At 40.2% G+C, this 26,660-nt stretch overlaps 1 protein-coding gene across 1 annotated transcript in view; it reads right to left on the reverse strand.

Moving 5' to 3' along the window:
* The window catches only part of ZMYM2 (zinc finger MYM-type containing 2), a 94,327-nt gene that overhangs the window by 16,703 nt on the left and 50,964 nt on the right, over window positions 1-26,660 (reverse strand). Inside the window, exons 10-13 of the mRNA XM_086739536.1 lie at window positions 19,764-19,880; window positions 19,082-19,232; window positions 6,543-6,715; window positions 259-424 (exon numbers count right to left, since the gene is read on the reverse strand). Coding sequence (XP_086595662.1) covers window positions 259-424; window positions 6,543-6,715; window positions 19,082-19,232; window positions 19,764-19,880 — 607 coding nt within the window. The remainder of the gene's footprint in view (window positions 1-258; window positions 425-6,542; window positions 6,716-19,081; window positions 19,233-19,763; window positions 19,881-26,660) is intronic.

Below are 26,660 nucleotides of genomic sequence, written 5' to 3' on the forward strand. Positions count from 1 at the left end.
ACCTAAAAAAAAAGATTAGTTTTTTAAAAAGTGATTACAAGACTGTTAGATTACCTGTTTTGGCTCTTAGAAAAGCAATAAAACGAATAGCTAAGATAAGACATAGCAAGCAGCTCAATGATGCCTCTGACTATAAAATAAAAAAGTGTAATCTCTAGCACTGTTCATTACAACAAATAAATAATTCATGCAGCTTTAAATTTTTCATTTAAAGGAAGCATCTTGATTGTGATTTAGCAGCCATAAAGCAGCACATACCATAGTGTAAGTTCTCAGGTCCTTTTTGGGTTGCCAGATTGGGTTCATTTTGTTGGCAGTAGAAACGGAGCAAACAGTGCTGATCACAGAAGTGCTTCATTTCACCACGCCACTGCACTTTCTCTTTGAGAGTTCCTTGAGACTTACAACAGTCACATCGTGCAGCCTTAATGCAAAGGAAGATTTTGACATTTTTAAATAAGCCTTGGAAAAAAATTATTTCTACTTTTTAAAAGGTTATTTTAAAAGCACTGAAGAATCATTACCACTACACAGTTAAGCCTCAGTCATGTAGGCTATATGACAGTGATGCTACCTTCTAACTTGTATATACAGGCACATCTGTCACTTTATTTTCAATTGTTTGCTGGGGGTTAACACCCAAAAGGAATCTGCTTTGTTTCACTAAGTCTTTAAAAATTGCTCATTTCTAGATAGTCAGCAAAAGACAAATTTTATGCATCAATTTTAATAAATTCCACTGAAGCATTCTGCAAAACAAGAGCAGAAAGTGACTGACTGAGACTCCTTAGTGACTCTCTTGAAGCAAGAACAAGTTGAGTATTTTTTTCCCCAAAAAAATTTTCATGTTCTTTTTAAGTCACAAACAGAATCACTTCTCTAGGTATCACATCAGAGCCCTGTAGTGTAAATAACTTTTATATTTGAATTTAGTAGTTTGACAATTTTAGATTCCAATTGTTGAGTCAAAGTTTATCTATGATTGATAAACAACAACAGTTCTCAAACTAAAGAGGTTTCCCCAAAATCTAGTTAGCACAGAACTTGAAACTCAGAACTTTTTTGTTCTGTATCCCTAGCTAAACATTGAAGTAATGTATCTTTCACCAGCCTACATGATAATTTCATGAGGTATCACTAAGACATTGCTTTTCTCCAAAATAGATTCCATTGAATTTAATCAGCCATGCTAGAAATTATTATCTAAACAGTGATAACCCCAGTTTCAGATCTTCAAGTAAGAAAAGACTTGTTTGCACTACTGCTCCCCTTGATATCGCTTGCAACTTCCATCCTAAAGCAGTCCTTAAAGAACCAAAAGCTTTATGGATGCTCAGGAATCCAAAAGAAGTCAACCAAATAACATAGCCAGGAGAGGATGAGGGAAGTTATGATAGTATGCAACAGAAAACATTAATACGTAAACCCATACACAACATTGCAGTTATGCCCAAGGCTCTGATGGCAGAGGACAGGAAGAAAAAAAAAAAAAAAAGGTCTAACTGTAGTTCTCGTAACTCCAAAGAAGTATCAAATTAGTTCAAATTTAAAAAGCAAAAGAGTAATTAAATTGTTGAGTTCCTTCTCTGTACTTGAGCAGCCTGGCACCATCTTCTGGCAATGTAGGAAATTCAGCTCTCACGTGTAATTTTCAAATACTTAAGATGATATATAAAGACTCTCGATTCTGACAGTATAATTAGCTTTAAAAATTATATACATATTCCCTTTAAATAAAAACATTTTAGCATGCCTGAGAGCAATTACAGCTGCAGCTCCAGGATCACCTCACACCAAGTGCCAGGTCCTGCTGGAAGGGCAGGTTCTTCCTTTCCCCCTGCTCTGTGCAGGTGTCAGCAGTAGTGCTCACGCACCTGCAGGCTATACAAGGTCAGGGACCCTACAAGCACTGCATTACCCTCCCATCTTTTTTTTTTTTTTTTTTTTTTAAACATTTATCACTTTGATTTTCTGCTGACCCGCAGTTCATTTTGCAGCAGAGATGTTCTCAGTAGGAACAAAAGAACAAGTAAGTTGTACTCTTGGAAGGAAGTGGGGACGAAGATGAAGTGTGGAGTGGTACCAAAACAGCCTAGATTTATCAGTTCAGGGAAACTGTGAATTAAACACCTTTAATATGAATGCATCTTCCAAAGCCAGCAAAAGGCTGAAATACCGGGGGGGGGGGGGGAAGTGTAATTCACTCTAATTCTAAATCTCAAGCCCACCTAACAGTGATTGTTAAGAATGACAGCTGACCCACATACACAAAAGATCACCTATTCTGCCACTGCTTGACTATCAAAGCACCACTTTCTGCTCAATGTTCTCTCTTCTTCAAAGAAGGAAAAGGGTGATAAATCTTGTCAAATGCAGCAACTACAGCCTTCCCGCAACTGTCTTCTCCCTCTGCTGTTTCTGCTCTTTCATTTAAGCCTTTGAATAAGTGTATTATTGTCTATCCTGGGCTGCTACTAAGGTATTTAGGTGAAAAAATTTTGGTTTGCTTCCACATAGAAGTTACTATTCCTTAGCAAGCCCAAGATTCCTTTATAAGGGTGCTTCACTTCTCATCCCGACATTTGCGACACCGTAATTCTACCATTTCCATAAGCATGCTTGGAGTCAACGCTATACACCCTTTCATGCACTCAAGTTTCCTACCACCTGCTTGCTCTCCCCACTTCCCTGACCATTAAATTAACTGCAAACAAGTGTGAATTCATTATTTTCTGCTTTTTCCTTCTTTCCCTTTTCCATTTGTTTTCATTTTGGATATTGGCACCATACATTAATTGAATCTCCTAGGGTTGGAACGGACCTTCAAAGGTCATCTAGTCCAAGCCCCTGCAAGGACCAGGGACATACCCGACTAGATCAGGTTGCTCAGAGCCTCATCCAGCCTGGCCTTGAACAGTTCCAGGGATGGGGCCTCCACCACCTCTCTGGGCAACCTGTTCCAGTGTTCTATAACTTGCATTGTAAAAGATTTTTTTTCCTAATATCCAATCCAAATCTACCCCCCTCTATTTTAAAACCAAATGCTTGCCTTCAAGCCCACTCTGTCTCTGTTTCCAAAAAGTCCATCTACGCTCTCTGTGCTCCAACTGCACATAACTCCTTTGCCACTCATGACTGCTTTTTGGTCCAATTTTTTCCCAGGTCCAACTTCAGTATGTTCAAACGGAGATGGTGATTAGTATAAAATCACTAATCTTTGTTCCAAACTTGGTTTAAAAAATAAAGTTTTCACATGTGAAGCTTTTATTTACATTTTTAATCCTCTAATGACCTGTTCCCAAATGTTCTCCAATGGTTTGGACTGGTATTAATTTGACCTGATCTTAGCTGTTTACTTTGCGTTCAATCTACAATAAACAGGAAGCAAGAGATGTTTCCAGAAGGTGAGTGTAGATCAACTGTTCTGAAACAGTACCTACTTGAGATGCCTAACTATACAATGGCTAAATTTGGACAAAAGAAATTCTACGAGGCTGTCTTGCTGCCATTTAAGATTAATGCTGGTTCCATTGTTTCAAATTCTACCACTGTTGACAATCACCGCTATCTGAGTTCACCAGACAATAATTTTCTATGCCTCAGACTGTAGTTCCCCACGTCCTACTTAATCTTCACTGAAGACATCTGATCTCAGCTGTACACACAGTCACCACCATACATGCTCAGTCCAATCAATACTCCACTGTAGCCTTGAATGACCTGTAAGTGCACTTCAGCTGCAGTATTTTCAGCAATGTTTCACAAAGTGTATTTAAAGAAACACATTTCTGTGCTGTTCTCAGAACTGCGTACTCTTTTTCAAGGTATTTTCAATGCTCTAGTGTAAATAACATCAAATTACTGAAAGTGTCATCAAAAACCAGGCTACTAAAATACTTATATTGAAATTTCCCAGGCATTTTTCAAATCAACATCCAAACAAAGGCATGCAATTGGCATTTACAGGAGGAGTTCTAATAACTTAGGGAGCTAACCTCAAGACACCAAGAATTTTACCTCTCGTCTTAGGGGTGCATGGACACCATGCAGTAGAAACTTCCTCAGAACTTGGCACCAACTGTTCCCTGTAGCTACCACCCAGTAGAAACTTCCTCAGAACCTGGCACCAACTGTTCACTGTAGCTATCACCCAACACATGATGAGGACTGAACTATTCTTCTACATTTCAATCCCTCATATTAGGTTTGAAGGACACTTCTAGATAGGTCTGATGTGCTTTATACTTCTAGACAAGAGTCTGTTGCGTTTCTACCACTGCTACCTTCTTCTGGCTTTTTGAGAAGAGGATTTTGGCACTGAGGGAAGCTCTCCCACAATACTTAATGATTTCTAAAAGATAAGATGTTTTCCAGATAATACTACATGAGAAAGATGTGTCCATGAAAAAAAGTAGACAAAGAAGATGGAGACAAACACTTGTTTAATGAACACAATGCTAGTGTTAAAACATTTCTAGGTTATTACTGCTTATTTCTCTTCATGTATACATTTATTGAAACTCCAAAATAACACTGGACATTGCATAAATGAGACAAAGCTCAAACATATGTAACTATTCTCTTAAGAAGCTAACAGACAAAACGGCAGATGAAGTACAAATTTGGGGAGGGGTCCATATCTATTCTGTCTGCCTGTATTTTGATCATTACCTATGTATGGTTAGGTAAAAACATCAGCTAACAATGGACTACCAAATCGAAGATATCTGGAGTGACTTTATAAAAGAGGAAAAAGTTACCAGCAAGGATACAAAGGAAAAAAAAAAGACAATTTTAGTAAAACATACAACTTCCCAAAACCTATTACATGTCTTCCCCATGTAATAAATCATAAACTTTTATAACCAGAATTGAATTAAACAAAGGCTTTAAAAAGTATTTGAAAAAAACCGACAATCAACAATTCAACATCATGTAGCACTAGTTCCACTAGCAAGTGTAAGATTAAAAAGTGAAAATATCTAACACTTCCATATCATCAAAAGTATCGAAAGGCACTAGTTACCAGCAAGTCTGTTGAGAATAAATTGCCTTTTCATGGCATGTCTAACTTTCCTGTACCACAGTACCAACAGCATTTCTTAAGCAGACTTAATGGGCCAATTAAGTTATCGCCTTAAACCATGGATCAGGATAACCTGAAGTCTGTGTTTTGAAGTGGTTCTCAAATCTGAATCAAAGTTCAAGCTTCCGCAGAAGTTTATGTATATGAAACTACTTTGGTATGCTCAGCCCCAGACTATACTCTTTCCTCAACCACCAAGAGATTTCTGAAGCACACCAAAACTTTATTAGGTCCTCTATCAGAAGGCACTTCTTACGCAGGGATAAATTTCACCCCATAACCCGAGTTTTAAGGCATATAGATTAAATATTACTGTATAAAGTTAACATTTTACTAAGATTAAGAACTTTGCAGCCAAGCTTCGTCACCCTATTTTCACATGAGACAGAAGAAACACATTCTGGTCTTCAGTGGTTTTCTTTCAGGAGTGTCTAACAGGACCCTAGATACATTATTCAAAATAAAGACTTTACAATGTTTGGCTGTAACATTTCTGGAACCAGCCATTTCGATATATCAGATACATCTTCACATTCAGTTCTTTTATGGTAGGTAGATCATCTTGAATTACAGGACTTGTATCTAGCCCTCAAGCTTTTTATTGCCTTCCAGGCTGTGTACAGAGTTTTAGTAAGGTGACAAATTTTGTACTGTCTTTTTTGCAATTGCATCCACAAGTGTAGTTCTTGTTTTGGTATTATCAGTGTTGGTTTCCAGGATGTTCACATCAGAGATCAAATATTTTATCCATGGGACTAATCGCAGGTTAAACTCAGTCCAATTTCACCTTTATTTCTTTCAAAAAATGAAAACAAAAAAACTCTTAACGTGAACTCTTTGCTGGCTTGCTTCACAAGGTAGTTAAGCTTCCAGAGATTTAGAAACAGATGCCATCTGTTTGATTTAAACTTTTATTAGAAATCCATTTGGTCTTGCTTTTCCCTTTGGCATCCTTTCCACTGGGAAATACTGAACAATCAAAGCCTTTGCAGTTCAAACTGTGGGAGAAGGGAAAAGGCAAAAAAGGAGGCAAAAACAGGAACAAGAAAAACTCTGCTAATCTGGTTTAAAGTCAGTCAACTCAAGGTATCATCCAGTTGCTATTAACAGTGTTTTCAACATTTTGAATACACATTTAAGAAGTTTTGACAAGAAAAGTATGGTATCAATTGAGGAGAAAAAATTGGAATTGTAAAGTAACAAATATACATAGTAGTTTCCCATTTTTCTGTAACTCAATACTTCCTTGCCAAATGAATTAATAAAATCAGGTGGTAGAAATGCTGCTCTATGATCTAAGAAAACTCAAATGATGAAATTAATACATTTGCTTATTGTGTAGCAAATGCTTTGCTGAAGAAGCCATATTTGCTGCACAGTCCTTGAGATATCCTCACATGTGCATTTTTGGTTTTTTTAACTGTGGAGCTGTCGTCAAAAATTCTGAGTTACTTGCCTTGTAGTACCAGTCCTGAAATTTTTTACAGCACTCTTCACTGCAGAAATCTCTCACTACACCATCAAGTTCCTTAGTTGCTCCCTTTTTGCACAGCTGTGAGCAGTAATTACAAGTAACACATCTCAGTCCTAACCGTCTTGCAAAGTCTTGTTTATATAGCAGCTTGCAGCCTGGAAACAGATTTTAAACATTAGGAACAAAGTAATTTTTACAGAGAGATATCACAGTTCAGAGTAAAATACTGAAATTAAATGAATACAACAGCTAACAACTGGGGCTTCATACAAATTCAGGTTGCATAATAGACTATATTTCAAGACATTTTTACCTGAATACCTTTCTGCACAACTCTGTGGTTTCATGTGATGTCTGCATCTTTTTCAAAACACTACACTTGAATCTGTGCTTATCAAATCCCTGAATAAATAGTCAGAAAAAGATGATAATTTTTTCATATAGACCCCTGAAAAGCATTGACTTGGAATTACATTGCTCAGTTACATATCCTCAGAATGCTAGATATCCAGACAATAACAAGCAGAAATTTTAAGCTAGACAACACTAGCCACTAAAGCAACAGCTATCTTCAAGGATTAACTTATTTTGATTACTACTTTCATTCATATTAATACAACAAACCACTTAAGACAACTCATTAAGTTTTAAGAACACTAATAGGTACAAGATGACCTAAGAACTGAGCAGTTTCTTAAAAAATGTAACTACAAAGTAAGGAATGATCGGTACTGAGAATAATTATGCAATGACAGGAGTTCACATATGAAATTTCTCTAAGATTTGTATGCAATGAATCTTTCATTTTTTCTCTTCACATCAGGTGGTTGGGTTTTTTGCATTTACTATGCACTTAAAATTTCAAGGTTGCCATAATGAGAGCTGTATTCTTCAATAATCTGATCCTCCCTCAAGCAAATTAGAAAAGACATTCCAATGTATTAAATGCATTAAAAAATGAATACTGTAGCTATTACATAGGCTACTTTGAGAATATGATGTATTTAAACTACCTCAAATCTAGTGTCTATTCAGCTGATGCTTAAGTCATATACCATGTATCTCTGTAATTGTGCTGATTTTATGGAAGAAAACAGTATGAGAAGATGAAGTAACTGTCTACATTAAATACTGGAGGGATTACATAACATTTACATAGACCTTTAATCTAAGATACTGCACCGGCTTCTGTGATCTCCCTGATATCACAGGACCACCAAGACCAGAATTCAAGTCTTCCAAGTGCCAACTCTGCTAGAGCATACAGTGTAACAAACACAGATTTCTGTACTTCTGGTAAGTTATGAAACTCAATATATGTCATATATGCTGCACTTCCTCTGGCATAAAGAATACAAAATTATTGTAATTTCAATGTATTCAGTAATTTCAATTCACTGACTTGTGCTGTTGTCTATTAGGGTAGAATTTCATGTGTGAAACTGAGATACTATTTTAAAATCACTAAAAGCACAAGAATGCAAGTGGAAGCTGCAGCAGACAGCATCTTCCAAAACCAAGAGTTTTAACTTGTAATGCTACAAGCTTTGTTAACAAATCAAATTTTCTAGCAATATTCAAACAAGACACAATTATAGAATATTGTACAAATAAGACACTGTAGGTAATAATGGTGTTTTAAACAGTTTTTCAAAAAGAATAAAGAAAATTACTAACACAAAACAGGCAGTACAGAAGGAAAGTTCCAAATCAAGCACTCATGCTTACAGTGCAACTAATTTGGATGTTAAATACACTGCTCTGAAGGAAACAATCCTCAAGACAGCAGTGTGTGCAAGCTGTTGGCTTAAAGTACCCATTAAAGCACTGATAATTTCTTGCTAGTACTTTTTCCTGCTGGCTGTATCTCTCATTATTGTATAGAGCATCAGATTCATTCCACTTCTTTACAATTCACCACAACGTATCCTCCTCTTCAGCTATGCCTTAGAAGAGCCACTCAGTGCTGCATCAGCCTTTCAAGATGACAGTTTAGTAGAAGTGCTCCACTACGAATCAGGTAAGCTATGTGCACCTGGCTAAATAGTCTACAAAAACAAATGGACAAAGCTGACATTCTTCTTGGCTGCTAAACTATATGGAGTAAAATTGAAGAAGATACTGTTGTTACATTTAAAAAAAGTCACCAGATAAGAAATTTTCCTTTCTACAGTCAAACATCTCCCACATCTCTGTGACTCATGGAAAACAGAGCAGTGAGGGAAAACAAAAAGTCCAAAACTCCAGCCCTTAAGACCAAGTGCCTGAAAAATATGTGGATTTTTATAGATCACTGACTGCAGGAGGTCTCTACAGAAGCTAGAAAATCTATCTTTATAAAACTTATGATGTTGACAGAAGACTGTTACAACCCTGAAGACTTCTAAAATTAAGTACAGGCTTTTTTTTTTTCCTGCAACATCATGAGCAAAATTCTTCAGATTTGTCTGATACTTTTTTTTATATCTTTGTAATATGTAACTTAATCCACCTGAACAGCGAACATTTGGTTGCTTCAAGATCTTGTCACTTCAAAGGGAAAACAAAATGCCTTTATTTTTATAGGATGTTTTTTAATTAGGTCCTTGGTACTTCGTGTGCATCTAGGATATAATTTCTTATTATAACACTATGGTTTTGATTTGAATAGTAAGGCTATTTGAAGCATAGAAAAAGGTATTTGCCTTTGGCAAAACAGATTGTGAGCTCAAGCAACTTGGGTCTTCATGGTGCAATGTAAATCCAGAATCAACAGAGCAGTAGCATCCACGCCAGCTTTGTAGGTATGACCAGGAAGTGGGCTTTAACAGACAGTATATTGTGGATGAGTAATACAAAAAGCACCGGTTGTCTGATCTCTCCAATATCAACACTAAAATCCTGAGGGTTTGGCCAGCCTAATTCCCGTGGGGACTTGGGGTTCATAAGTATAAGCACTGCCTAAGACAAACAGCTGAGAGCCTCAACATTTTAAACAAAAATATACAAGTAAAATCCTAAGCTCCTCAGGGTTTCTGCTATAACACCAGACACACAAGTTACAGTGTGACCAGATGAAAATCTCTAGTGCTTTCAAGTGATCCTAAGAGAAAATAGCTCTTAATTTCAAAGAAAAATGTAAGTGCAGGTCATTTGGTACAAGCTACATATCAATTATGTTCTTTAGTGAAGTTCTAACAGAAGACCACCGCACAAGTCAACTGCCTTGGAGAGACCACTAAAGAGTATTTTCACACTATCTCCAACTCAAAATTTCAATCAGGCAAAAAAGAAATAGCTGAGTATCTGCTAGATGAACATAACATATGCTTAATTACACTATTAGAATTCTGGCTTCTAGGCAAAACCCAACTCAAAATCTATCCCTTCCAACAGCCCTGAACTCTGGTTTCACACGTAAATTGTAGACAGAGGATAAGCATCAGAACAAATGCTACAGAGGCTTACTGACAAGAAAACACAAGCAGTTCCTCCAAAACTTTACTTCAAACGTGTTTGAGGTCAAGAGAGCTTCCTTTGTCTTGGCTGTCCCAAGAACTGCCAGGTCCAGCCCTAAAAAGCTACTCGTGGTAGGAAACATGCTTCACTTGGCTGCCTGCAGACTCAGTGCAAGCAAGCTACTAAGAACCTGATCCTATTCCACCAGCAGCACCTACCTGAATTACAGGAAGTTCAGTACATTAACACATCAAGCAGCTGTGAAAAAGGAATACTGAACTAGAAACACTTCCCCAGTTCTCAACATCAGTCTCTCTTTACCACAGGGAATAACATCTTTTATAGAATGTAACTGTTCCATCCTAAGAACATTTTGGTTTTTTACCTCTGAAAGGCTGTACTTACTAGACTACTTTTTTTCCTCCTTCAAGCTACATACAAGACTTGCTGTTCTCTCATCCTGTAATAACCTCAACTGTTATCCTTTAAAAACTTCATCTAGAGAAGAGCAACAGGCCTGTCGTACCACAAGCCTGTAGAATCAAGCAGCCTGTCACATCACAAACTAGGTCTTGAAGATTTCTGGAGCTATGTACCATCCACATCTTTCTGCTGCTTTCTGTTGCTTCCCTCTGTATTGATTAGAATGCAATAGCTGTCTCTTCCATACCCACATTCCTGTATCTACTGTCCCTGACTTCACAATAAACATCACTATCCTTAGGAAAACACATGCAATGCATCAAATTTTGGGTCCTGCTTGGAATACCATTAAAACAGACCCCCATCCTTTCTGAGTAACAGAGAGCTTGTGTATCCCACTTCCTTTCTTGTCTTCTGCTTAAGAGCCTTTTATTATTTTCATAGAATCACAGAATGGTTTGGGTTGGATGGGATCTTAAAGATCAACTAGTTGCAACCCTTCTGCCATTGGCAGGGACAAATTTCAGTAGACCAGGTCACTCAAAGCCCCATCCAGCCAGGCCTTCAACACTTCCAGCGGTGGGGCATCCACAGCTTCTCTGGGCACCCTGTTCCAGTGAAGAACTGGGCAACCTCTTGTGTGAACAATTCCTTCCTCTTATCTAGTCGAAATCTACCCTTTTCCAGTTTAAAGGCATTATCCCTTGTCCTGTCACTACATGCCCTTGTCAAAAGTCCCTCGCCAGCTTTCTTGTAGGTCCTCTTTAGGGGTGGGCAATAAAGTTACAATAAGGTCTCCCCAGAGCCTTCTCTTCTCCAGGCTAAACAGCCTCAACTCTCTCAGCCTGTCCTCACAGGAGAGGTGCTTTACCCCTCTGATCATCTTCATGGCCCTCCTCTGGACTCACTCTGACAAGTCCACATCCTTCTGATGTTGGGGGCTCCCAAGCTGGACACAGTACTCCAGGTGGGGTCTCACCAGACAAAGAATCACCTCCCTCGACCTGCTGGCCATGCTTCTTTTGATGCAGCCCAGGATGCGGTTGACTTTGTGGGCTGTAAGCACCCACTGCCAGCTCATGTTGAGCTTCTCATCCACCATCACTCCCAAGTCCTTCTCCTCAGGGCTGCTCTCAACCAATTCTCCACCCAGCCTGTATTTGTGCCTGGGATTGCTCCAACCCATGTGCAGGACCTTACACTTGGTCTGGTTCAACTTCATGAGGTTTGCATGGGCCCACCTCTCCAGCCTGGCAAGGACCCTCTGGATGGCATCCCTCCCTTCCAGCATGTCGACCGCACCACACAGCTTGGTATCGCCAACAAACCTGCTGAGGGTGCACTCTGTTGGTGACATGGACAGCGGGATAAAGATGTTAAATGGCACCAGTGCCAATACTGATCCCTGAGGAATGCCACTCATCACTGGTCTCTACTCGGACATCAAGCCATTGACCACAAATCTTTGAGTGTGACCATCCAGTCAATTCCTTATCCACCAACTGATCCATCTGTTGAATACATGCCTCTCCAGTTTAGAGAGAAGGATGCCATGTGGGACAGTGTCAAAAGCTTTGCACAAGTCCAGGTAGATGACATCAGTTGCTCGTCCCTTGTCCACCAGTGCTGTAACCCCATCACAGAAGGCCACCACATTGGTTAGGCACGACTTGCTCTTAGTGAAGCTATGTTGGCTGCCACCAATCATTTCCTTATTTTCCATGTGCCTTAGCATGGTTTCCAGGAGGATCTGCTTCATGATTTTGCCAGGCACAGAGGTGAGACTGACTGGCCTGTAGTTGCCCAGGTCTTCCCTGTTCCCCTTTTTGAAAAATGAGGGTTATGTTTCCCTTTTTCCAATTAGTGGGAACCGCACCAGACTGCTACAATTCAAATTTTATACATCCTCAGTTTATCTTTATATTTTCCAGTATTAGATAGAATCATAGAATCATAGAATGGTTAGGGTTGGAAGGGACCTTCAAAGGTCATCTAGTCCAACCCTCCTGCAAGGAGCAGTGACATACCCGACTAGATCAGGTTGCTCAGAGCCTCATCCAGCCTGGCCTTGAACGTTTCCAGGGATGGGGCCTCCACCACCTTTCTGGGCAACCTGTTCCAGTGTTCTGTAACTCGCATCGTAAAAAAATTTTTCCTAATTTCCAATCTAAATCTACCCCCTTCTATTTTAAAACCATTACCTCTCATCCTATCACAACAGGCCCTACTAAACATCCTTTCCCCATCTTTCTTGTAGGCCCCCTTGAGGTACTGGAAGACCGCTATCAGGTCTCCCCGGAGCCTCCTCTTCTCCAGGCTGAACAGCCCCAACTCTCTCAGCCTGTCCTCATAGGAGAGGTGCTCCAGCCCTTTTATCATCTTCGTGGCCCTCCTCTGGACCTTCTCCAGCTGGTCCATGTCCTTCTTGTGTTGGCGGCTCCAGAACTGGACACAGTACTCCAGGTGGGGTCTCACCAGGGCAGAGTAGAGGGGGAGAATCACCTCCCTCGACCTGCTGGCCACGCTTCTCTTGATGCGGCCCAGGATGCGGTTGGCCTTCTAGGCCGCAAGGGCGCATTGCCTGCTCATGTTGAGCTTCTCGTCCACCGGCACTCCCAAGTCCTTCTCCTCAGGGCTGCTCTCAATCCATTCCCTGCCCAGCCTGTATTTGTGCCTGGGATTGCCATGACCCAGGTGCAGGACCTTGCACTTGGCCTGGTTGAATTTCATGAGGTTGGCACGGGCCCACCTCTCCAGCCTGTCAAGGTCCCTCTGGATGGCATCCCTCCCTTCCAGCGTGTTGACGGCACCACACAACTTGGTGTCGTCGGCGAGCTTGCTGAGGGTGCACTCTATCCCACTGTCCATGTCGCTGACAAAGATGTTGAACAGGGTCGGGCCCAGCACGGACCCCTGAGGGACGCCACTCGTGGCCGGTCTCCACATGGACATTGAGCCGTTGACCACCACTCTCTGAGTGCGGCCATCCAGCCAACTCCTTATCCACCGAGTGGTCCGTCCATCAAGCCCATGTCTCTCTAGTTTAGAGAGAAGGATATCGTGCGGGACAGTGTCAAAAGCTTTGCACAAGTCCAGGTAGATGATGTCAGTTGCTCGTCCCTTGTCCACCGATGCCGTCACCCCGTCATAGAAGGCCACCAAATTGGTCAGGCACGATCTGCCCTTGGTGAAGCCATGTTGGCTGTCACCAACCACCTCCTTGCTCTCCATGTGCCTTAGCATGGTTTCCAGGAGAATCTGCTGCATGACCTTGCCAGGCACAGAGGTGAGGCTGACCGGCTTGTAGTTACCTGCTGAAAAAAAGCACGGATTCACACCTTCTAATACCACATGGAAGAGCTGAAGAGTTGGTTCTTGTGGTATTCCACGAATGGGAGAGTCTGTGTAGATGTAGTTTCCAGTTTGTGATGTTGGATGCATATTTTCTGAAAATTTTAGCTTGTTAACTTGGATTTTGATACTTCTGATAGTGTTTTTGTAGTTGAAAAAGTTGAAAAATAGAACTGTGCTGAGGAAGAGATTTTATCTTTATCTTCCCTCTATCTATAGAGGGAGAACATTGATACTGTTAAAGTAACGTCATTTAAACTTTGAGTACAGGTTGTGCTGAATCTTGAGATTTTTTGTTCATAGAGAACTAATTTCTAACACGGTCAAGAACATCAAGTGAAACCCTGGGCACTGTTTGACTACAGTGGTCCTTGTTAAATTGGCGTTCTTCGGTGTTAATTCTACTGTTGGTCTTTGAAGAGGTTTGAGACAGTTCATTAAGCAAAGACAGTATTTGCTATTGCTAATCAGGGGTGATGACAATTTAAGGTGCTGAGGATTATGAGCACAAGAAGAAGAAAGCTTTTGAATATGCTTCCTATTAACCTGAAAGAACAATCAACTTTAAAAGATTTAAGAGAAGCAGAAACTGAGTAAATACATGGCACTAGGAGGGAGAAGAAAGGAAAGGGCTAGTATCTGTCCACAATAGTTAAAGCAGATCATATTCTCTCAGAGTAACTCAGGCACCTCAAAATCCCTCCAAAGTTGACTTCTACTTTTCTACTAACTTGATTTGTGGGAAAGGAATACCCCCCTCAGTAACAACAGGACTATTTCAATTTTATGGTTCATACATTTTAGAGTATTTAAGACATGTTTTGCTTTTAATTTGTCCCCTTTTGCCAGGATACTCCAACTCATCACCAAATAAAGAAAGCCAGAAGAAAGCTGGTATTTAGGTTAGACTTTATCTTAGAGGGTCACTGGCTAAGTGGTCAGAAGCAAACCCAAACTGTCCAATACAGTAGGCTGAAGTTGGAAAGGCACAAGTTATTTTGACACAGTAGGCCACTGCGAGAGCTGCCGAGAGGGAGATAACAGCTCTGTGAAACACAAGCTCAAGAGATTTATTATACAAAATAGTCAAGCGTGATACGAAATTTTACATACACTAAACATCAATTTTTTTTTTCCTGTAACTACATTCTATACTACTTACCAATCCTTGATAGCTTTATGAGGTTCTATTGAAAAGTAGCATGCAGTTAGGAAGTTGTAATTATGCCATAACATTTTTCATAAAAATGGGTGCTTCACTACTGTCTTCAAGAATTTCTGTAAATTTTGTTTTTAAAAGGCGTGTCAGTGTCCCTAAAAATAGCTAGTTGATAATGTGAACTACAAAAAAAAGCTGTATTTAAACAGTTTTTGTAGCTCCAACATTTAACAATAATGAAACCAAACATCAGGAACGCAGAGGTCCAAGCAGGCCTGATGGCAATCCCCTTCACCTAGAGGAACACCGCAGCTCAGCTCGGCAGGGCCAGTGCACCAAGTTTTCCTCAGTGTAGTTCTCCATCTACCAGAGTTCCAGCTAAGTCTTAGCAACACTTCGTATCAAGCATCTGTTTTGAAACCAGTTTGTTAATGTTTCTAGAAACAACAGGAACTGTTATAAATTTCAGGTAATATCTTAATTGGGTGTGAGACATTCATATGTAAGAATCTGTATGAAGTTTAACACACCCGTGTTCAGGCTATTCCCAATATCTGCAATGTTTTCATACAAGTCTAAAAATTAATCAACTAAACATTTAATAGTGTATTTTACAGAAAATCCACTGTGCAGCAGAGGCTGAAAAAATGCCACTCTGAAATCTACAATGCTTTAACGAAGTATACGTATTTCCTAGACATGCTCAGCTCTGAAATAACTTAATTTTCTAAATTTCTTTTTCCACTTATCTGTTCTACAGTATTTTAAAAGGAGTTACCTCTACTTAGATGAAACATCAGAACTGTTTATGTTGAGTTTAATTTGCAAAATCCATAATTCCCAAAAACTTATTAGCACACTGTCAAGAAGATAGTACAGTTGCTAGTGCCATAGCTGTCTTATCTGCACGGAACTCCCAAGCATCAGATAACTGAGTCCCCCCACAGATTACTGATGTTCTCCTTCCAAGAAGCAGACAACTGGATATGAATCAGTGTTATTAAAATTCACATTATAAAATTATTACAAAATCTGTGTTATTTAAATCATAAATTTCTATTGCAAAGATGAATTAAATGCAAAGTAAGCTTACAAGTAAAAAAGTTAAGGTGATACTCATAAAATAGTTCCATTGCTGTATTGCCAAAACCTGATTTGTCCTCCTAGACCCTCAGAAGGGATCTATATTAAAAAAAATGCCAACCCAAAAACTAAGATTTCCTCAGGATTAAAAACATGTACAGCCTATCCACAGTTGTCCCTCACGCAGCTCTATACACATAAAAATCCACAAGCAACTTTGATCTTCTCGCTTTAGCATATGCAATATACATCTTATTTGACTGAGATACTGATATTTTGGAATGAAGCATTCTAGTGGCAAAACACCAAGACAGTTTAATTTCCAAAGACTGAGCACCAGGGGAACAGATTAAACCCTTTAACTAGTCCTCTCAGGTCGTCCACCCTCCACATAGCATCTGAGTTTTGGACAGAAACCAAAAAAGCATACTGTACTCCACAAAAGAATTAGTAACCATCTTTAGCACAAATGATAGGTGAGTTCTAATTACACCTTATTGCAATGGAAGTTTCCGCTGGTCACTGCACATATTTTAATTATCTCAAGAGAAACATACAAAGAAACAAAGTTGGAATGAAACTGCACAGAAATACTGGTCCCAGAGACTTTTATATGGGTGCCAGGGTTTGTGTGTAAATATATGTATGTGCATGTGTAAAAAAAAACCTCAGGTACAAAGAATGTGAGCACAGAAATGACGATATCTTCAGTACTCCAGCTAGGCAGGCATAAGCAGTGGTTGATCTTATAAATACTTTCCCCTCAGTTTGCTTGAAGATGAACACATGAGTACTCTTGCAGAAATTTCAACAGCTGTTTAACTTCTGTTAATTTTATCTAGGAGCCTTATTTTATAAATACACACCTGAAGTTTTCCAGTATTTTCCCTTGAGAATTCAATTTCTTCCACAAATGTCGATAACTATTGTGACTGTACACTTTAGGTTATTTCTTCTCAAGTAATAATACATTGTCTCCTGGTGAAGAATTATTGCATGCTCAACAAAATAATCTATGTTGGTGAAGTTTCTTGAAACACTTTGCAGTATCAAAACCAGCATGGCCTCTATATCCAGTAAGTTTATTTGTTTCATCTACTAGTTTTTCTACTTTACAAACAGTTGGACATGTTTCTGGAACAAGCCTATGACATAAAGGAAAAACTGGTGGTGTTTGGGTGCCTGGAAAAGGGGAAGAGAAATCTATCACTTCTGATGATGGAACTACTATTTGTTGACCTCCACTCAGTCCATCTAAAGACCTGGCCCTCTCCTCCCCACGTCAGATCTAAACACTGTTAACTTTTGGATTCCACTACTTCTGCAGCAGTGACAATCGTTGGTTTTCCTTTAAAATAGGGAGCCTGGGTTGTTTCTGCACAGCTTCTGCCCAGGTCAGCAGTTTATTTTCAATGAGTAGCACAGTTTCATATGCATCACAATATGCATATGCATATTGTAGCACAGTTTCATATGCATCACCTATGCTACAGCTAGCAGATGTGTGCCATATTTACGCAACTTATATTCTACTTAATAGTGCTTCTGACTAAATTCTCCCTATTACTCAGTAGTTCAGATCTTCACAGTAAACCAACAAACTTTGTTTTAATGGTAATATTTGGTCTATTCATCTCAAAATCATCTTCTCTCTCAAGCTGGCAGTCCAACACACACAGCCTCAGGACCCACACTAAGACATCCAGCAATGAGATTCCTCCCATTTAGTAACGTATTCAGGCAGGAGAGAGTGGTTTTTTTTTTTCCTTTCGCTCCCCAAACTTTCCAACAGGAAATAAAAGTCCTCACTTATTTCAAGCCTTCTCATACAGAAATATATCTATGGAAGTAGTACTATGGCATAGCTCACATTATGAATATTACTGATTTCATTGGGACAGCCACCAGGTTTTAAAACAAGGGAGTGGTAAATATTCACAGTAATACTTATGTTAACTGCCAGGCCAAAAAAAGTTTGCTTTTGTCTTTGAATATATTCTGTGGAACTGTTTATTCATAGAAGCAATGTCTAGCTAGATGTTATCGAGCACTGCAATGATAAGAGTATAAAATCGGGCCTTACTTTGACCTTTTTGCTCTCCAGCCATCACTTTGCAATCCAGAACACAAGAAGAAAGTACTGATGGCAAAGAAACGGTAAGACATCACACTCCAATTATCAGAAACAAAAGACTATACAAAAGAACTATAAGGGGATTGCATGGAGGGAAGGTTGCCTCCAGCCCTGGGCTCCACCCCTCTCCAGGTTAACATGATCTTGCTAGAAGTAAACTGGCACATCTGCTACTTAATCTGCTTGAAAGCACGGAATCTTCAGCAAGGTTTATCAATCAATAGTGAAAGTGGTGTTACTATTATAACTAAAGAAAAAAAAATATTCACGATGTCCTCCGGAGGTAATTCATCCAAACTTGCAGTTAAACTTCTCAGATCAGGATTAAATTGCAGTAACAAAGAACAGCTCACCAGAAGTGGAAAGGATAGGTTCCTATTAAGACTGTATTTTGCTGTTAGAAACAGCAATTTATTCTATAATCAATATTTTAATGCAACTTAAAAGAATCCTATGCCCATATGCCTCCTTTTTAGTTTGTTTTCTTTATGAAAATCCAAATCATTAGTCAGAAAAACGATTATGACAGTAATCAACATACATCAACAGGCGTCATTTGAGTTATTGCTTGAATAACCATTCTAAGCCAACACAAAAAGAATTTCCACTGTTGTATTAAATTCTGAAAATACTAATCAAAGAGAAAGCTCGGTATTCCTTAATGCAGTTAGTGTTGGTATAGGCCCTGCTGCGTGTATTTCAAAAAAAGAATTTATGTATAATTTTTTGTGCATATATATATACACACATATGCATGTGCATACATACATATGTGTATGTATTTATATACACAGACACTTAAGAGTGTTTCAGCCTCAAGTACAACAGAATGACTGTTACCTTAAATTTTAACATTAAATATTAACATAGCAAGTCAACTGCAGTAAGACTACAATGACCAATACCTTAGAAAAAACACAAATACATACATACCTTCACTACAAAATGGTCTTTTGATGCCAGAGAAATTAACTGTCTCATGCAGCGTTTTCTCCTCTTGACAGTATTCACAGTACGTAACTATGCAGTGTAGTTTCTTGTAATCATCAGCACATGCTCTGCTGCAGAACTGATACACTTTGTTCTAAAGGCAAAGTTGCAAAGCATCATAAATAGGCTTACTGGATAAACTCTTAACATCTAGAGAGTGGAACTTTAAACAACAGTTTGCTATTAAGACACAACTTTAACATGCAAAGTAAACAGAAGTGCAAATACACAATTAGATTATGATTTCTAATACTAAAAATTAACAACTCTCACTCAAGCTGACAGCGAGTGCTACAAATACTCATCATTTCACAAGAAAATGCTAAACAGAAAATACGCAAACCTTAGCTTATCCTCTTCAGATTTCAAACTTACACTTGATGTGAGAAATTATTTTTTTCTTTAAATTCCACAGATGCTTTTGTGTTTGTTATTTATCAACAAAGACTTCTGCTTTTATCAACACTGAAGTTAAATGACGTTCTACAGAACCAGGTAGATTAACTTATTTTTTTAAAGCTTCAATACCTTATAAAATAGCTATCTGGAAAAACTGTATTGAAGTTACAGGTTTAAACTTTTAAACATTTCATCATTCTGAAAATAACACCAAAAACCTCCTTACCTCCCATTCCAGTACTTCTGGCTTTGAACAAAAAGAACTTTTGCAATAATTACATTTCAACTGAATATCACTGGGAGAGACAAACTGACCATTTGTTGAAGACTGCACACTGAGAGTCTGAAAAACATATATATATATACACAAACACATCACTACAGAAACTAACTTTTAAAATGTGGTGGTTTTTTTTTTCAATTAAGCCTACAGTGTTTGATAATTTGAGAGTTTATAAACAAACTCAGGCGCATTTTTGGCAAAAGCACAGCAGGTTAGTATTTTCCCTTAATTTCTTTTCCCCTGTCATCTTAGGTTTTCCAATCTCAAATCTTTACCCTTGCTTCTGCTGTAATTACTTTAGGTCATATTTCTTTTACCTTACTTTACTAATACCTGTTATTTAAGGGTAATTATAACTGCCAAAAAAATAGTCTCCCGAAACTGAACACCTGTTAATCACAAAACATGTATTTTCAGATAAATACATTTCACAGCTTGCCTTATTTTGGTCACAGAAGTTCAAAGACCTACAAACAAATATTTTCAAATCCAAATCTCGCTAAGGCAGATTATCAACACTTCACCTAAGCACACCACTTGAAAAGAAAAATACTGAAGTAAAAGGCCTTCAGTGAGAAACCCTGCATCTACTCAGATTAAGAGAAAACTAGCTAATAGTCCTAGCTGGCCTCAATCACTACGGCAGGAAGATGCAATCATTCAAACAGCCAGCCCCTAAACAATGAAGAGTTTTCAGACTGAGTAAAATACTACAGATTGCACGTGTGGGTATGAGAATTTAATTCTGTAACAAAGTAATTCACTTAATATACTTCTGAGGTTATCAGTCAACAGATAACCCAATTTTCCAGTATCTGTAGTCTTCCAGTAAGTTTATATGCCTACAGTCTTTTGCACGTTCCCTAGATCAAGCAATAACTATTGCTGTATTACACACGTGATGTTCGAGATAAAATTTGAATCAGCAGGGATTACAGAAACTTGAAGAATCCAGAGGAGAAATTTCTTATGTCCATCTTCTCAACAAACTTCCTACACCGTTTCCAACAAGACAAACATATTTAAAGACAAGTTCTTTTCAGGTAGATTTGTTACTACTTCTTCACCCTGTAACATTGAAAATGCAAAACACTTCTGGTACAGGATACTTTGCTTCAGATGCTCATGTTACTAAGGGTTCACCTACACTTAAAAACAATTTAGATAGATAGATATAGATATATATAAAATAATTGTGCCCTTACATAAGTGGACCAGTACAGCTGGGTGCTAGCTGCTAGCTAGTAGCTAGCATTTTATAAAGATGCATTGACTCTGTACCAGGAGTTTGCAGACATTAAGTAGTCATGCACATTTCCCAATCACAGACAGGACCTGAGAACAAAATGCCATATATATCAGAAAAGACGGCACCTTTATCTTAATGGTTCATTGTCCCATAAAAACTTAACACAGTCCAGTGCCCACATGGCACTGTCATATTTTTCCCACTATATCCAGCAAATTTCCCCGTAATTGAGAGAGGTTTGCTAGACTTTGAGTACTCTAAACAAGTAACTCAAGACTCGTACTAACATGGAAGCCACAAAGGCATTTTAAATTCAAAGTCCAATCTAGGCACTCCTGCATTTGCAGGTTTCCTCACAAAGCAAACAGCACACTCAACACGTGCTGCCATATGGGTTATGTAAGTCCTAGAAGCCCTGGTTGAAAACAAAAAGAAATCAAGAAGCAAGTACAGCCACCACCTCCAGCTCAGGAACGAGGGAAAAGTTAAAGAACTAGCAGATGAAACAACTTGTACAGAAACACTGAAGACAGAGGGAGGCATGAAGATGAAATATATTAAGTGCTCATCAAATGAAAATCAATCATATTTTTTAATGTCTATAATTACCTCTAAATATAGGACCAAAACATCCTATTGTGAGGGCTACAAGTTAAAAGTAAAATATGGGGTTTTTTTTCTGTTGTTTTCTGACGTATGGCAGTGTTAACTTCTTTTCCCAACTGTTTGCTCTGGGAGAAAGAAGGTGAAGAGTGTGCTTGGACAAAGGCTTACCAGGCTCGTCCGGAGGGCTTTAAACTGGTGTTGCTGGGGGAGGGGGAGCACAGTTCAGCCCACTGCTGTCAGCATGGCGCCACTGCCAGCACCAAGGGTCCAGAAGCTGAGGAAGGATCGCAGGTACGTGCAAATGAACCTAAACTGCGGTCCAACAGAACCCCTGTCGCTCCAGCCAGCAAGTTGGCTTTGTCGGGGGCCCAGCTGAAGTGTCTCTATACCAATGCACGCAGCATGGGGAATAAACAGGAAGAGCTGGAGATACGTGCACACGAGCGGGGCTACGACCTTGTTGGCATCACGGAGACGTGGTGGGATGACCCGTACGAGTGGAGCATCAACATGGAAGGGTATAGGCTTTTTACAAAGGACAGGAAGGGGAGACGAGGAGGGGGTGTCGCTCTCTACATCAGCAACTGGCTGGAGTGCGTGGAGCTCCACCTGGGGATGGAGGAGGAGCTGACAGAGAGCTTATGGGTCAAGATTAGAGGACGGGGACAGACAGGGGACATTACGGTGGGGGTCTGTTACAGGCCGCCTGGCCAGGAGGACAGAGCAGATGAGGCGCTCTATAGCCAGATAGGAACAGCCTCATGGTCACAAGCCCTGGTCCTCATGGGGGACTTCAACCACCCTGACATCTGTTGGAGAGACAACACGGCAGGGCACAGGCAGTCCAGGAGGTTCCTGGAATGAGTGGACGACAACTTCCTCCTGCAGGCGATAGAGGAGCCGACAAGGAGGGGTGCCATGCTCGACCTTGTGCTCACCAACAGGGAGGGACTGGTGGGGGCTGTGAAAGGACACATATGAAACGACAAGGCCTTGGCTGCAGCGACCACGACACAGTGGAGTTCAAGATCCACAGGGCAGCGAGGAAACTACATGGCAAGCTCTCAGCCCTAGATTTCAAGAAGGCGGACTTCGGCCTCTTCAGGGACCTGATGGGCAAAGTGCCATGGGAGGGGGCCCTGGAGGGAAGAGGGGCCCAGGAAAGTTGGTCCACATTCAAGGAGCACCTCCTCCAAGCTCAGCAGAGGTTCATCCTGATGAAGCCCGATGAAGATCAACTTGGGCAAAAAGGCCAGGAGGCCGGCGTGGATGAGCAAGGAGCTCCTGGACCAACTGAAACTGAAGAGGAAAGCCTATAGAGGGTGGAAGCGGAGACAGGTAGCCTGGGAGGACTACAAAGAGGCTGTGTAAGTGGCCAGGGATCGGGTGAGGAAGGCTAAAGCCCTGACGGAACGGAATCTGGCCAGGGATATAAAAAGCAACAAGAAAAGCTTCCATAGGTATATAGGGGACAAAAGAAAGTCCAAGGAGAATGTAGGCCCCCTCTGGAAGGAAACCAGTGTCCTGGTTACCAGGGACATGGAGAAGGCTGAGGTACTCAATGACTTTTTTTGCCTCAGTCTTCACTGATAAGGGCTCTTGTCTCACCACCCAAGCTGTGGAAGGCACAAGCAGGGACTGCGAGGATGAAGAACCGCCCACTGTACTCGAAGAGCAGGTTCGGGAACATCTGAGGAACCTAAAGGTGCACAAGTCCATGGGACCTGATGAGATCCATCCACAGGTCCTGAGGGAACTGGTGGATGAAGTTGCCAAGCCACTGGCTATCGTATTTGAGAAGTCGTGGTGGTCTGGTGAGGTCCCCGATAACTGGAAGAGAGGGAACATAATCCCCATTTTTAAAAAGGGGAACAAGGAGAACCTGGGCAACTACAGGCCGGTCAGCCTCACCTCTGTGCCTGGCAAGGTCATGGAGCAGATTCTCCTGGAAACCATGCTAAGGCACATGGAGAGCAAGGAGGTGGCTGGTGACAGCCAACATGGCTTCACCAAGGGCAGATCGTGCCTGACCAATTTGGTGGCCTTCTATGACAGGATTACAGCACCAGTGGACAAGGAATGAGCAATGGATATCATCTACCTGGACATGTGCAAAGCTTTTGACCCTGTCCCGCATGACATCCTTCTCTCTAAACTAGAGAGGCATGGGTTTGATGGACGGGACCACTCAGTGGATAAGGAGTTGGCTGGATGGCCTGAGGAGAAGGACTTGGGAGTGATGGTGGATGAGGAGCTCAACATGAGCAGGCAATATGCTCTTGTGGCCCAGAAGGCCAACCACATCCTGGGCTGCATCAAGAGAAGCGTGGCTAGCAGGTCAAGGGAGGTGATTCTCCCCCTCTACTCTGCTCTTGTGAGACCCCACCTAGAGTACCGTGTCCAGTTCTGGAGCCACCAGCACAAGAAGGACATGGACCAGTTGGAGAGGGTCCAGAGGAGGGCCACGAAGATAAGAGGGCTGGAGCACCTTTCCTATGAGGACAGGCTGAGAGAGTTGGGACTGTTCAGCCTGGAGAAGAGGAGGCTCCGGGGAGACCTGATAGTGGTCTTCCAGTACCTCAAGGGGGCCTACAAGAAAGATGGGGAGAGGCTGTTCAGTAGGGCCTGTTGTGATAGGACAAGGGGTAATGGTTTTAAAATAGAGGGGGGTAGATTTAGATTAGAAATTAGGAAAAAATTTTTTACAATGCGAGTTGAAGAACACTGGAACAGGTTGCCCAGAAAGGTGGTGGATGCCCCATCCCTGGAAATTTTCAAGGCCAGGCTGGATGAAGCTCTGAGCAACCTGATCTAGTCGGGGATGTCCCTGCTTCTTGCAGGAGGGTTGGACTAGATGACCTTTGAAGGTCCCTTCCAACTCTAATCATTCTACGATTCTAAATTCAGGCCCTACACAGCCCAGGGGGTTTGTAAATGAACAATAAGAACAATGAAGTTTGAGACTGTTCAAAATTCAGACTTGTTTTTAAAGAGTCTTTACCTCTTACTGTAGATAAAAAAAGCCTACACAATTAAGCATTATTGCTTCTAAAACAAACCCAGTGTTTTTTATCATAAACTCCTACAGTCAACTAAATATTTTCCTACAGAAATCAGTAAAGAACTGAATTTGTACTACTGAAAGCTCTAAACCAAGCAGAAGATGGTTGTAAAACCAACAGTTAATCACAATATGATTTGATATGCCTCCTTTGAGTTTCTATTATCCTGCTTAAGGACTGCTTCTGCATAGTGTTTTAATGAGTCAAGATGACATGCACATAATATTTTCATCATCCTGCTTTGCCTTTAACTTGTAATATGCTTAGAATAGAGAGTATCTTTAGAAATAATTTGGGAGCATTATCACACACAAAAAATAATGCAGCAAAAAGATAATACATTCATTAAAATCTTTTGGAGGTCACTCCAAACAACAAGGTTTTATCGATGTCATGCTTTATCAAAGTATCTTTGAAATAATGTATTTATATGCGTGCCCCTTTGAATATCTTAAATTCAATCAAAAAATAGTTACGTTTAATCTGACTTGAGTCTGCCCTGAACAACAAGAGCATGGGACGTGCCAAACAAAATGAAAAATCATTGTAAAGCCCTTTTCAGCCTTCAATGCAACCACCTCAAACTGCTCTAACTTGCCAGATCATTAATGAACAGTAGGCAGATGCAGCCTAGGACTCTTCTGAGAAGGGCAGTGTAGTAGCTCGGCTTCTGGCCTGCCCCTGTCACCGCAGCATAAGCAACAGAGGCGTTAGCCTTGCTCACAGCAACACGAAGTCAAATTGTGGAAACACTTCTGTATGTAAATGCACATGTGGAAGGGCTAGCAGGCAGTCGGACTGTGGTCATTTTTTTCCTAGTTAAGAAAAAACAACTTTGAAAGAATCAATTTGTTCTCAATGTGAAAAAGAGAAGCACGTACATATGAGGAATCTTTTACACACGGTCATCTGCTACGACTGTTCTACAGACCAAATCAAGAGCAGTAAATTAAATGGGGAAGGAACCAAACACTCCCCTTACGCTCATGCACACACAGACCTTCCAGCCTCAGTGTGGAAGCCTCAACTATTTTTATGATTATCAAATTTGGAAAAGTATTTCTGTGACAAGCATGCCGAGCTTCCTCCACCCTTCCCACTGCAACATACTCCTTTTTAAAAATATATGTGTGTGTGTGAGAAAGAGAGATGTAAGGTATGCAATGAAGAACACTTACAGACACTGTAATGATGGTGAAACAGAACAACATTAGTGAAGGATCAGAGTGAGTAACCTGCTAAACGCCACTGTACTTATAATTCTTAAGCATACTGGTTCTACCACTCTCCAGATACATCCATAAATCGAAAAAATCCCAAAGCCTTAGTACAAATTTTGTAAAAAATTTTGCATAGGCTCATGTTTTGCAAGATAGTTTGTACTTTAAGACACTTACACAGTTGCTAACTTTGGGAAGACACTTGTACTACAGCCTCCATGTTCACAATAAATAAATTAGCAGTTTATTTTTCCTTAAGAGACAAGTTCAGAGCAAGATTCTTCAACTGATCCAGTACAGGTACTGACAGCAAAACTGGCTTAAAACAATACAATTTTGGGACAGTTCTGTCCTTAACTCTGTAATGACATCCTCCAAGACAGAGCACGAAAGAAGACAAGACACAGTCACACTATTCTTCCACCAATTACCAAACCAAAAAAATCACATCAAGCAGGCTATTCTCCCTCTTTTACTCTCTTTTCTTACAAGGCTGAATGTTCTTGCAAGCTGTCCGCAGAAAGGAGAACAGAGGTACGGACATAAGTTGCACAACAAGCAGCTCAACTGAATCTTTCAAATATTTTAATACATTAAAACAGGTAAAAACAAAAGGTTTTTCATAAGATAAAATGACAATCAATTTAAAGCACTGTAAACAAATTGGGAATTTGAATATCCCAATGCATTTGTAAACCAAAAG

This window comes from Chlamydotis macqueenii, chromosome 1, assembly GCF_036417535.1.
Source record: "Chlamydotis macqueenii isolate bChlMac1 chromosome 1, bChlMac1.mat, whole genome shotgun sequence".
Taxonomy (NCBI): domain Eukaryota; kingdom Metazoa; phylum Chordata; class Aves; order Otidiformes; family Otididae; genus Chlamydotis; species Chlamydotis macqueenii.